We start from the raw sequence: 14,910 nt of genomic DNA on the forward strand, positions 1-14,910 counted from the left end.
AATTTTGTTGGACCATTAAAAATAATTATGTAGGAAACTTAAGTATGATGAACAATCCTGCAAAATATGTTTCTAAATTCTAAATTATAAATATTTTGTCATAAAAATGTAAAATGTATGAAAATTTTGTGTTATTAATTAAGAATGGCCTATTTCTTCATATGTAAAATTTACGTATTAATAGCAGTACTGTATTATTCAATATTAATAGCGTCCTAAGATTAAGATTGATCTAAAATTAATATAAAACAAACTGTATAAAACATATCCAAATCGTATATGCTTAATTAAAAGATCAAAAGATACAATAACAAAAACTAAATGATGTTACTTGATAATAACGTGCAAACTAATTGCTGAATAGTATATCATGTATATAAAAAATACATACAAGTTTTAAAATTTTTCTGAAATTCTCTTCTCTCAGAATTTGATTAACTTTACTCATGAGAAAGAGTCGCGAATATCATCCGTAATAACGTATCCCATTTTATTCATTTCTTCGATGATTTTCGGATCTTTAATTATGGATTGAATCCATTTATAATAGGGCAGCTCTTCCCTTACGCCCCCGTATGCTTTTGGCAAGTACTGGGGCAAGACGTGTTTGTGCAGACTCTCGTAATTGTTACCGTGGAAGAATAGCTTGTTTCGCATGTTGGCATCAAGCAATGGTTTGAAGACCGCGAAGATCGCGTCGAAGACCCACGACTGATTAAGGATGTGCAGCGCGTGAATTCTAATGGGGAACGCAGTTACCATCACAGACAACATCATACTTGCCACCTAAAAGAAGGATTCGTCTTCATGTCTTATTGATGTATTATTACAATAGCGCTCCTATGCCATCTTTAATTTTGTACAACTATATTTGTCACAAACAATCTACAAATAATATCAAATTCCATGTAATAAAACTCTCCATGTAATTAAACATTTTTAATAATTAAACAATTTAACATTTTTCTTACGATTTCATCATTTTTCAAAATTTCGAAACTTAAGCAGAACAAATCACGATAATGTCATAATAACATTAAAATAAATCATAAATGATTGAAAAAGTGACTTTTAGTGATTATTTTATTATTAGTGATAGTCATTTATTAGAATAATTTTGACGCTATTTTGATGTCATGTCTTATATTCTTGAATAAATTTCAGAATTTTGTAGAATAATTTTATAAGGTTTCAGAAAATTTTTCGGATTTTTTTTATCAATTAGAACATTTTCATAGAAGTACTGAAAAAGTCTACATCTTTTTTAGAATTCTTTATATATAAATTTTAAAATATTCTTTCTGATATTTCTCATATTATAATTTCTCTGAAGGAAACTTTCATAAATTCTAAAAAAATTTAAAGTACTTTTTGAATATTTTTATCAATTAAAAATAAATATTTATACCATATTAAAAATTCTTAAAAAGATTATAAGACATTAATATCTGACCTTTATTATTGTTTTTGTTTTTGATTATAAGACATTTTTAAAAACTTTTTTCACCGAAGAAAAAAGAGAAAAAATAATAACGAGGCATCAGATATACCTGAGGCGTCACGGACCATGCATGTGTCATAGAGATATCCTTTAAATCGAAAATGGCTATACCACCCATGATTTGTTGTCTAGGTTCAAGCATGCCGATTTCAAGGATTCCAACTGTAGCCTTGAAGAGCATCTCGGCAGGATATTTACGCGGATTCCAATTGCCAAAACGGTAAATCATTAAGCGCCTACCGCATTGAGTCCTATACGACGGCACCGTGATCACATCATCTTCACCTATGTACCTCATCTCGGTCGAGTTCAGCTGCTGATGGATCTCCGGATGTTCCTCTTTGAAGTTGTAGTAATTCACTATCTATCAAAAGATTCCTTGAGAAAAATAGGCTTTGATGTTCTGTGTACTGTCATTCATGAGCAAATGTCATAAAATTACGTATTCCGCGAAATTTGCATTATAAAATAGCAAATACTAGTCACACACGCTGAACATTTCATTCCATTCATTATCGCAATTTAATATAAGATATTATTATGAATTCTTGATTGTTAGATTGATATAAACTACATCATTAATCAATTATTCATCAGCTGTTTTCGTCAATTGTGTATATAATAGGCCATTTGTTTGCATATGCAGATAAGAAAATTGAGCGATAGAGAGATAGCGGTTGTCTTAAAGCTAATTTAGATAGGGAATTACTTTAAATTTATATCAATCTTTATTTTATTTTTTCATTAAAATGTTGAAATTATACCGTGGTCATTGAATCAATTATTAAAAGCGAATTAATAATTGCTCTGTTCCAAAAAGCTTTTTACTTCCACTAATTCTAATTTTCATGGAATACACACACAAATGCGCCAGGTATTTCTTGAAAGGTTTTGAAAGATCTTGAAAGATACATCAGTTCACCCTGACATAATTGTATAACTAGAAGTTTTACTTCATGCGCTTATCTTATTGATGTATTTTCACTATTAATTGCCGACAAAGATCATAAATACTCGTTATTTCAACATTCCTAATAAAATTTTATAAATTTTATAATAGAATTCAAAATGACATTCTTATCTTGTAAAGAAAAATATTTTGAATCAACAATTATTATCAATAATTATTGTTATCAATAATCGTTATTATCAATATTATTTACAATCACATTTTTGAACAAAAATTTATTGTTTTGGAAAACAATTTCGAACTAAATTACACAGAGCATACAATCCAAGATAATATAAAATAATGAAAATATAAAATAGAATAATAAAAATTAATACAAATATAAACAAAAGAAAAGAAGATAGATTTTTGCGATTAAATCAATTTAGATTACTTCTTGAGAAAATTAATGACAGAAGAAAACAAATATGCAGATTATTTTTGCAATTATATTGAATTTATTGGCTTACATTGGACATAACAAGATGCATAATAATCTTTCTTATTACTTTTCTGAATATTCCGCTAATGATCCTAAATGACGCAATCTTCTAAACGAGATTAAAATTACTGTTTATGTAGGATTGAGTTTCTGACATTCAAAAAAAATAAATAGCTACCTACGTAATTATTTACGGATCATTTAATATTTGATTTGTGTTCCTATTAGATGTATAAATTAGATACACATATTTAATTGCCAAACAAACAAAGTCCATTATAAAAATTAGCTAACTTAGGTATTTCTAAAATTGAATTGCGTAAATGACAGAAAAATTTGTCCTAATTAACCTAGCATATTAAGTGTTATTTGTTAATTTATAATTTTATCTCTCTCAAACTATGTCTTTAATTCTGTAGAGAAGACCATTTAAGTACATATTATTGGAAAATTTAATGCAAAGTATAAATAACTTGAAGAAATATTCTTCTTTTTTCTTTAATAAATTATGCACGTTTTCATATAAATTAATTTTATATAAATTAATTTACTTTTAAAAAAAATTTCTAGAAAATTTTGCTCTTCTAAAAACTGCGACTTAGAAAAACAGTGACCTTTGGTAACTTCATCGGAATTTGAGCTTCGTTTTAGGATCCCCTTAATGATTCTTCTTATGTTTTTCACTTTTAATCTACTTTAGAATCTATTAGAATTTACATTTCACAATGTTGCAATCAACGTTTCTAAGATGTTGATTAGACAACATTATTTGTAACGATTTTTCCGATAATATTATTGAAAATTATCTCCAAATCAGTGCTAAAGTTTGTTCATAATAATGTTATACAACATTAAATACAACATATTTTTTATTATATGTTATTGAGTGCAATTGTAATAACATTGTAATAATGATTTTTTGCTTATGATTTTTGTTGAATTATTAGTTAAAAAAAAGTTTCTATTGCTACACATTTTGAATTGAGGAACTTTTTAAATAAAATTGAAACGTATGTAGAGATATATATTATATGTAGAAATGGAGTACAATGTATATAAGTCAAGCTTGACTTGTTATCGTGCATTCAATTACAACTTCATTCCGACAAAATGTTTTCAATTTAATATTTTTGTATTGAAGCAAGCTACATCTAAAATAGTTTACATTTGTTTTTTTTTGTAATAGCATTCAATCAAAAATTATATAACTTTGAGAGATAATATTTAGATATAATATTTAAGAGATATAATATTTATGAAAATATATCCGCAATGTGTTTTTTAGTTCTATTACGTCATTAATTTGATATGGTTATGATATAGTAAACTTACATCACTTTATATGAAAATTTATCCCACTATCAAATAAACTGGCTAAGTAGCATATTCGTGTTTCACTTACTATAAAAAAATCTAAACAAGATTCTGGGATATAGAGAAAGATTGCCCTTATCATATTAGTATAATTTAATCATAATAATTAGTAAAAATCGATTGCTGAAATTATGCCAAGAAACACTGGTCTTTCCTACTCTTTACGTAACTAGTTTTACATTTCATATCTATAATCATAATCCGATATAATTTATGTATAATTAAATTCAAAGAGTCTTCTTTTTTTTTAATAAGTAATATGAATCAGCTAATGAATAATGTTATATGATCAGATTAAATAAATATATTGTTGATCTAAAAATAATAAAGTTGATTCATTACTTCATAATCATTATAACTTTTTATAAATTGTTAATTACATTTCGCTCGACATATGTTGGAAAATGTATGAAAATAAATATTTATCAGGATTTATAGTAGCAATAATAAGTTTGCAATATCTTTTGAGAAAAATTGAATACAAGATATCACAGGCTTGCTAATAAGTGCTGACAAATGTTTATTTTTATACTTTTTCGAACCACAGCATATATCGAACTAAATATTGTTAACAATTTTGCAGTTACAGCATTTTTCTTTGTCTCATGACTGACATTCTATTTCTGCATATGATAAACTCTTATCAGCTTTACGTGACAAAAAGCGCATTGACGCGAGCGTACTTTTAATAATAAAAGCATACGCCTCTTTCATCGATTTCAACTGTCCGCTTCGTTGCAACTGTCATTGTCAATGTCTATGTATCTATAACTCACCAGCTTATGCGCACTCTTTATATTAAAGTTTCTCGCGCGAAGAAATCTGATGAGAAAAGCGTCGTCCATCCTGTGTGGCAAACACTCGCCTCTCTCTGTGAAAGAATGCATACAGAATCTTGTTAACATCGAATAATGTAAATATGACAATATTTTTCTATTTGTTCGCGAAACGTTACAAATTCTATGAATTTTAATCATGTTTTAAATATATCTAGCTGATATATTCAAGAGATTTTCTGACAAATATTGTGATTCTATATTTATAACATAAAAAACATGTACCTAAGGAAACACAGTTGCTAATATCTTCTTTAAAGGGATCCTAAAGCCATCTGTATTATCAACTAAATAGTAATTTTTGTATAACAATTATTTTTTTCCTCTTTTACAGATTCGAAAATTCTTTTCCAGGATTAAAATATACGCATTAATATATGTCTATGGAATTTATATCATGAACAATAAAACATTTTTCTTAAGTCTGGATCTACAATATGTATTTTAAGCCGTAAGAAATTGACCAACTACAGTTGATTGCAAGGAGAATAATTAATTGTGATTCGTCCATTTCTTACGGCTTAAAAATCTATTATAGATCCGGGGTAAAATATCAATTTCGAAATTTTTTGTCGTTCTTGGCATAAACTCTACTTCACAGACAGATATTAAGCATATACTTCAATTGTGGAAAAGGATCTTTGAATCTGTAAAAGAGGAAAAAAGTAATTATTACATAAAGAGTAGAAAAAATTTTACAATCCCTTTAAATTCTTTTTTCAAATTTTTAGCCCAAAGAAGAGAAATAGCTTGCTTCTGTATTTATAACAATAGAAACATGTACATTTATGAAATCATCGTTGCTACCATTTTTTTTAATTTTTTTAATTTTTTAAAAATTCTTGTCTAAAGAAAGAAATTTTAAGTTTATATTTATGAATATAATAATAAAAATGGAATATGTATTTACAGATCAACATTATTGCTAATATCAAAATGACTATATCACAAACAACTATTGACAATAAAATCTAAAAACTTCGCGATTATATTACAAGAAAGGTGCCATAAGAGTTTTTGTGATTGTTAGTAATAATCTATTCATACCCACACACACACACACACACACACACACACACACACACACACATATATATATATATATATATATATATACATATATATATATATATATATACATGTATATATGTATGTGTGTGTGTGTGTGTGTGTGTGTGTACACATATATAAGGCAAAAAGATGAAATTCGCAAACAATTAAAATGTATATTAAGAACATATATAATATAGACTATTTTGTTCATTATATATCTTCTTTATAATATTCTTATTATTTAAAGATTGCATTCTTTCGTCTTATATACACAAATATCTGGAGACGTGGTAGTATCTCGGCGCTGATGACATGTATTATTTATGTAACAATCGCGAAGGATTTTATAGGCATTTTTCTTGAATTAAATTTATTCTTGGAACCAAACTATTTGGTTTGTTTTATTTAATTGCGATTGTATATACTTTTCTTTCAGTCAATTCGCACTACATTGTTGATTTTGCAGAATCGACACTTTGTTGACTATCGTTTCAAACTAACAATATAATTCGAATTACCGAATATCATGTCGCGGAATTCCTGCAACGTCTGACACTTGACCTCCTCGGTTTCTCCTAATTCCATTCTGGCGTACTCCATGACTTCCGGCGGTGGTTCACTCAAATCCAAAGTGATCTGCTCGTCATCCAACTTGTCATAGTTCTCAAGCTCCGGCATATTGTCAACACCTTTGCAAGTTTTTAGATCTTCTTGTTTCTTGACATCGGACGTCTGCTTGCTGAGAGTTCTCTGATTCTTCGAGTCACTTCCTATTGAAAGCTCGTGATCTTTTGCTGCAGTCTTCGACTCGACAAAGTTACTGTTCTTCTCGTTTCCCTGCAGCATAATAGCAGATAGATCAATGATTTATTTCATTTAATATTTATGAAATCCTCGGATCGACGTGTTACTTGATCGTAACTCGTTCGCGAAAAAGCGAAATCACGCGATCATTCAATCGTGGATCGCGCTGTCGCTCGCACAACTATATTGGCCGACCGCCTGTCTCCAGCTTTACCAGATAGCCTCCTTCTACTGATATTCTTGAACAAGTACATCTATGTAGATAAATATGTACACGTATTTATATGTATGCGTGCATGTGTGTGCGTTGTATGTGCCTACGAGCAACCGATGCATGTGCAGGAGGCAAACAATGATCTCGTCGGATCTTTAAACGCTGATTCAACGCTGACTCAAACTTTTATTTTTATAGCCAATATTAGCCGTAGAACGTGTTCTTGAATGAAAATTATTTAAATGCCATGCAGCTACATAACATGAACCTTGAGTCTCTCAGACTTGAAGATCGATTAGATCAAGTATCAACAAGATAAAATTCAAAATACAGCATGATTTACTTTCATCCATGCGAGCAAAACAAGGTGGGAGAAAAAGTTGCTTCCTTTCTGTGCCAATTTACTACGATATTTAATGTGTTTTGGAAATAATGAAATACGTTTGAATTAATCGATCATATAGACATTGAAGATTGAAACTGCACTGTTTCCAAAAGAATATTTTATTCTGTTTATTCTATAAACATTTTGTTAATATGTTACATTTAAGATATCGTAACATCAATAAGTTATTACATGATAAAGCATCTCACACATGTCTACAATGTTTCTCTCTCCATTAGTTATTCTTAATAAAATATAAATTAAGGAAGAGTCACTTCGAAATATCTGCTTTGTAATCTTGTGAATGTTTCAAAGTGTATCTATCATAGAAGATTAACTCTTTTCTGTGTTGCAATACGCGCGTCGAACATGATAACTGTGTTTCATATTTCGTTATACTGTGTGTAACACAGCTATGCCTCCTTCAGCTTCTATGAAGCCAATATCCGGTTGGCAGTATTCTATTCTTACAGCAATGTCTACCTGCTGCTGTTTCAATGCTGGTCATTTTCTCAGAATCGCGCGCTAAACGTATAATTAAAATCTGTATATCTATTAATTCTGTAGAATGCGCTTCTCGCATCATTAACATATCATTATTATTGCATTGCGCGGATTATATCCTTTTATTTTGTTAATAAAAAACTAGCAATTGAATTACACAACTAATCTGGATCTACCATCTGCTTAAAACGGATACACATTACATCCATATCATGATTGTTCTTTTTCCTTGATAAATAATTATTTCTGTTTTTTTAAACAATACTTATTTTCTTGCACTCATTTGAAAAAAGTTCTCTACGATTAGAGGCAATAATATCGTACATATAATTAGAAAAATATAGCATGCATATAAAATATAATTTAATGGACAGACGATGGATTGAACGTTGCGTCTACATTAAAATATATAAAGAACAAATCGATGATAATTAATGAAAAACAAACATGATTCGAAGCACATTATACGTGAATATGTCTTTTGTCTCGCCGCGCAGGTGGAATACGGCACTAAAAGATGCAGCTGCAATTTCCCGCGAATGCAGCGCGATACTGTTCGTCCTGCTGCCAGTGCCGATCGCGGCAATGATATAACTGACGTACATTTCTTTGTACGGCCTCGACGGTACAATTTTTACCACGCGTCCCTCCGTCGAAAAGCCACAGCGCGCGTTGAATGACTATTAGTACATCTTCGCGTGTCCGAGGCCATGAGTGAGCATACCGCAATACGAAATTTTACATCGTTATGATCGAGATACGAGATTATCACTACCAGCAATCCTAGATAATTAGTGGTGGTTCTTTAATTAGCAAAAATCTGTTAAGCTAGCTTTCTTTTCGCTTCCTTCTGAAAATTCTTATTTAATGTTTCTCGTAATATTTTTCACTATCGTATGTAATCGTCTTTTCAATTCTACATGAATATTCATTGTTGACTGTCTAATATGCGTAATGTTAATAGACAAATAGCTAATAATATAAAATAGCTAATTGCAATCTATTTAATTTTTTATTAATTCCATATTTATTATTTCCATATTTTTAAATCTTTAAATGATGTTTAAATGATGTTTGACAAAAATATTTTATTTCTTGTTATTTTGACCTCTTACTTATTGCATATCAATATAATGTATATATATATATATAATGTAATTATGTAATCAAATACTTAACTAATTGTAATGATCTAATATTTGTTTTTAAACAAAAAGTACGTTTTAATATAAATTTATGGTAGGTACAAATTTTCATTAATCGTAACATTTTGATATCATAATTTTTGTAAAAAAAATTAAATATAATTAAATTATAATTTTATATTAACATTTATTTTTCGAGAAACGCATACACTTGGCACATTTTTCTTAAAAAGTTTTAACTCTATATGAATAATTCATCGTTGATTACCTAATAGATCTTTTTATAACAATAAACGACGTTAGTCCAATATGTGTCACAGTTAAAGAAAATGTCTTATTTCTGAGATAAATCTTAGTGCTTAATAATATTTCAGTATAAATTTATATACATATTCAGTTTTGTAAACTGCGATTCGAAATCATTTTCTATCCTGAAACATAGTCTCAAACTAGAACAGTAATATCATGAATTAACAAGTAATTTAATATGATGATACTAATAAGCGTCTCAAAATCTTGTAACTAATTTATTGCAAAATAACAAATATTTCCTTAATATTAGTTATTACATAATAAATAGTTATTACATAATAAATATTATTATATGTCTCAGTTGAATTGATAAAAACACCCGTCACGAAGAAAATCCAGCTTTAAACCAGTTCAAATTCTAGTTAAGATAACATTTTTCGCAATAAATTATTTATAGTTTTAAAATATTTATTAGAATTCAATATCATTAGAATTCGCTACACTGAGAAAAAGCTAATATTAAAACATAATTTTAACTTAAAGTTGCGCTGATTTCAATATAAATTTTTATAAATCGATGTTATTGTTCGTCAATTTAATTTAAAACATTATTCCAATTTTTCAGTTTAATTGCATTTCAGAAAGAATTATTTCGCGCGCAGTTTAGAAAATTAGATATAATTATATATAAATTTACATTATATATAAATTTACAAAATATAATTAAGTGCAAAGATCAGCTCAGATCGAGATATTTTTCTTACTTAAAAATCATTTTCTTGTCTAATTACTAAGTGCATATGTTAATATGGACGTTGAAACTAATTATGGAAATGGATTGATTTATATTTTGATACATATAGAAATTAAAAATAAACAAAATGTCATTTAATGTCATTTAAGAGGATTACCATTGAGCTTTTAATATCCAACAGTGGCAACTGTATAGATTGTTTTGAATATCAGCTTTCTCAAAGAATTTAAAAAAGACGTTATAATTTTTTTAACGCATATTTTATCAATAATTAAGTTATAAATTATAAGAGAAGATATTGAGAATTAATAATGATATCTCTATAAAATTTATACACATATCTCTCAGAGAGAGAGAGAGAGAGAGAGAAGGATTTAAAGAAAAAAACTTTTAATTGTGAATACGATATATCGATATATCGATATATAAAAATACATCAATTTAACTTTAATGAAGCAAAATGAAGTTTTATTGTATAAAATTTTATTGCCTGATATTCGCTTGCATTCATAACACGTCAAATAAATTGTCAAGCAATTCATCAACAGAAATTCTGCTCATGCGATTCTTCGAAGAAGCCGCGTAATTAACGTAATTCCAGTTGTTTTTCTGGAATCTAGCATCTTCTTGAAATATCGGTGAGATCATCAGGCAGTGCCGTATTTCGCGAACGTAAACCATCGTGTGAACTTCCAACGTTACTTCACGAAGTTACTTGGCATGCTCATTATCTGTGACATAACACTATCGTTTGTTGTTACGCGTTGTCACGGTGCGATGTATGCATGAAAACGACAGAATGTCCAAGTCATTCATTGTACTGCAATGGAGAGAAAGGCTTCGCGGAAATCATCACAAAGCAGTAGCGCGGCGTGAGAAGAAACGACCGTCACGCGTATTGAAATTGCAAATTCGACTCGCGAAAGAAATGAAAGACGAGGGCGATGATGAAGCTAGAAAGCATTTTGCGCGATTGAAACCTTTACAGTTTAATACTGGAGGACAGTGATTAATTATTCAGTATCATCAATGCTTTTACTCAAAATAAGTAATTTATTATTACTTTTTTTTAATATTAAATCGACCAATATAAAATTGGACTTCTGTAAGCGTGTGTTTGCTGTTATCTATTTAAAATTATCTAGATATTATTTAGAAATGACTTTATCTTATCTAGAATAATAGAATACATATTATCTATTTTTATCTTAGATAAGAAAAGTGTTATTTCTTTCAAATTATCTTAATGTGTAGCAAATTTTAATATACGCTCCACACTGTTGGATTTTATTACTTTTTTTTATAAACCTATTTATTATTTAACCTATTTATTTTTTATAAATCTATTTATATTTAATATTGTTAGATTAATATGATCTAAAAATCTGATGTTCAAAAGATTTGTAATTCTGAACGAACATTAAGTTCGTTTTTTATTTCTGCTTGTTTTATTTCCCTCTGAACTGCTACACACAATACAATAAGATAAAGTGAAACAGATGTATATTTGTTTTACTTCAACTTATTGCACCGTGCATCTGTTCAAAGAGTGTAAGAATAAAAAATAAATTCAGGCCGGTATTCAATTCTTATTTTAAGACTACCTTAAGGTGCTAATGTAAAGTCTTAAGGTACTAATGTAAAGCTGATGTAGCTTTCTGATTGACATTTTAAGACTATACCTAAGATGATCTTAAATATAAGAATGAACTATATTACCTTAACTTTAATGACTTGATGTGTCTCAGTGCCTATTATCTTTTTTTATTTATCATTTAAAGATATTATAAAATTATCTTCAATATTGAAGTACTTTTATTTATGTATAAAATAAATCTAAAGAAATCCGTAAATCTAAAAAAATTCTATACTCGATCAAAGTAGATCTTAGTGCTCAAATATTTCATTCATATGAATGAAATATTCATTGTGAATTTATATATACACTGAATTCTAATTTTGTAAACTGCGTGCCGAAATCTTTTTCAGTTTTGAAACGCAATTATGAACAAAATTAAAGTATTAAATATGAATAAAATAAATAAGAACTAAAAAATAAATTGACAAGAAATTTAATAATATTAAGAATATTATTAATTTTTAATGTTAGATAAGAATCTTAAACACTGTAAATAGTTTTAATTTTATTGCGAACAATACTACTTTAACTGAGATTTGAATCTGAATCTTCCGTATTCCATGTGGTGTCTTTTCAATTTGACCACGAGACTTCTACAATGACTTTGTCGCAATAACTTGCAATAATTACTGAGTGAACATCATTTTTCAAGGAGACATATATAATTATAATACGTGATTGGACTGATTAGAATAAATCTAATTAAGTAAAGGCCATCACACGTACAAAAATTTTAATTGTAAGGCCGTAAGTAAATCAGTCAATCACAGTCGAATATTTTATTTAAAATGTGAGATCGCAATTTTGATTATGATTGATCGATTTGCTTGAAACCTGATTACGACTAAAATTTTTGTACATATAATGTTATACATGTAATGTTCTTAAGAGACACCCTAAATCTAAAGAATTAAATTTTTAATTTCTATCCACATGTCAAATGTGGATTTTCTTCAATTATAATACATCTTGTTATTATTGATGTTAGTGGAGCATCTAGACAACAAATATACTTGTATATACAAGCAGAAATTATTTGTTAGATGGAATATTTGAAAAATATTCTAAAAAATAAAGATTTATATTGAAAATATGAATACATTATTTCTGTATTTTATACTTAAAACAATTATCTTAAAATTTTAGATGAAAATGTAATAAAATGATTTACAATTCTATCTTTTATCTTGATAAATTTAAAATAAAATTATCTTTATTTTATCTAAGATATGTTTATATGTAATTTATTTCATCTAGTAATTTATAATTATCTAAACGCAAACTGTCCGTAAAGAAAGACAAGCGCCGTGCTCGCGACTTCTCACCGATACAAATTACACCTGGGAAATAACTATAAAGGCATGTTGCGAAATATGTCAGGGTCACCTTATTGCATCGACTATCCGACGCTTTCACCGACGACCGCGTTCTACTGTTACGTATCGCGTACACGCCGTTTGAACAAAGACCTATTCTCACAGAGATCAACGGACCAATTGTCACGCGATTATCAGCAAATTCCACAAGAGATAGATGAATAAAAGGGAATTGGAAAGAGATTTGATTTTATAATCCGGAATGATCGGTGAAAGGTTGCGCTGCAACGTGAAGTACTCTCTGCAATTCTTGCTCAATAGAATCTAGCTATGATTTTAGCTGAGAAGAACGTACGTGAATGTAACGTGTATTAACTTGCGGTAGGTCTTCACGAGTATATCATCGTGCCGTGATCGAGTATGAAAGTTCACGTTTAACTAGTCGATATAACGATGTTGGTTGACGTAATATAAGTATATATTATTAATGCTTTTTCTATCTGTTGATTTCGATATTACATCAATATATATGTGCCAGTAATAATACATTTTCACATCTAGCTGCATATGTGTTATCGTTAAAACTTTATTATAGAATTTTATGAAATTATTCAATCTTACATCATTTTATTGCGTTTATTTATGTTAATTACTGCTAAGTCTTGTCTATTATCGAAGTACCATATTGTATTGAACTGAAAGATTGAACCAACAGATCGTAACAACATTGCAACATTTAAAAAAAGTTGCATTATTTTGACTTGCATTATTAAGAAGGGCATGCTTTTATTTTAGAAAATTTTATTCTTTTTATCTCAATATTAATCATTTTCTATTTTTTTCAGAGTCACGATAAATAAAGATAAATTAGCATACTTTCGTATATGTTATAACGTAAATTGTATTAGGTTATATCTGTGTCCCAGAACTTTACCTCAAGAAAATTCAAATCAAGATCAATACGTGTACAGATATCTTCTAAAAATATATTTAAAACATAAGAGGTAACTGCCCATAGTACAGAGAGATTGCAGAAACATTGTAGAATGATTTCATTGAAATGATTTCATTACAATATTGCATAATAGTTGCGAAACGTTGCTAAATCGTTGTTACAAAATTCCAACAATGTTAAGATGTTCGCTTTTTGTTATATTGCAACAAAACGTTTCAGCAATATTGCAATGTAATGTATTTGGATAAATTTTTTACGAAGATTCTAAAATGAAAACTATTTCTATAACATATATCTCACTAACTTTAATTTTTCTACAAATCACATTTCTAGTAATATATGCTTCCAAAAGCAATTTTTTATGATAAAATATTCCTATAAATATAGTATTAATTCTGAAGGATAAATTTATTCGTAAGGATAAAGCATGTATGTGCCTCGAACAAACTACAAATATTATCCATATTAATATAATAATACAATCGCTTGGTAAGTTAATCATGGATTAAGTTAATCGCAGTGATTCTCTTTAATTCAAAACCAAATCCAAATCAATTGAAATCGGTTAAAAAATGAAATTTATCAATAAAGTTCAGACGCTGATTTATTCTTGCATTCACATCAAGCATAAATACATCACATAATTAATATTTCGATAAATCGTTTTCAGCAGCTTAATTGTTTATTGTCTTATCCGATAATGATGCATTGATTGTATCCAAACTCGATATTATACAATCTTTTGATTTCATATTTAAAATAAATATAAATAAATAAAACTTGATTG

General features: G+C 28.3%; 1 protein-coding gene across 1 annotated transcript; it reads right to left on the reverse strand.

Moving 5' to 3' along the window:
- Window positions 1-444: 444 nt before the first annotated feature.
- LOC105620141 (alpha-tocopherol transfer protein) lies at window positions 445-6,914 on the reverse strand. The gene is made up of 4 exons (XM_012201649.1): window positions 6,674-6,914; window positions 5,043-5,137; window positions 1,551-1,865; window positions 445-786 (listed from the first exon to the last, which is right to left on the reverse strand). The coding sequence occupies exons 1-4, from the start codon at window positions 6,831-6,833 to the stop codon at window positions 445-447; spliced, it is 912 nt and encodes a 303-aa protein (XP_012057039.1). The 5' UTR covers window positions 6,834-6,914.
- Window positions 6,915-14,910: the final 7,996 nt, after the last annotated feature.

The sequence above is a fragment of the Atta cephalotes genome (genome assembly GCF_000143395.1).
Source record: "Atta cephalotes unplaced genomic scaffold scaffold00024, whole genome shotgun sequence".
NCBI lineage: Eukaryota > Metazoa > Arthropoda > Insecta > Hymenoptera > Formicidae > Atta > Atta cephalotes.

Bases quoted from the DNA above. Each gene is read 5' to 3' on its own strand.
- LOC105620141 (XM_012201649.1), bottom strand. From the start codon at position 6,833: ATGCCGGAGCTTGAGAACTATGACAAGTTGGATGACGAGCAGATCACT. The intron at 5,138-6,673 runs GTAATTCGAATT...ATTCTTTCACAG, and splicing joins ATTCCGCGACATGATATTCG to AGAGAGGCGAGTGTTTGCCA. The intron at 1,866-5,042 runs GTGAGTTATAGA...ATCTTTTGATAG, and splicing joins TAAAGAGTGCGCATAAGCTG to ATAGTGAATTACTACAACTT.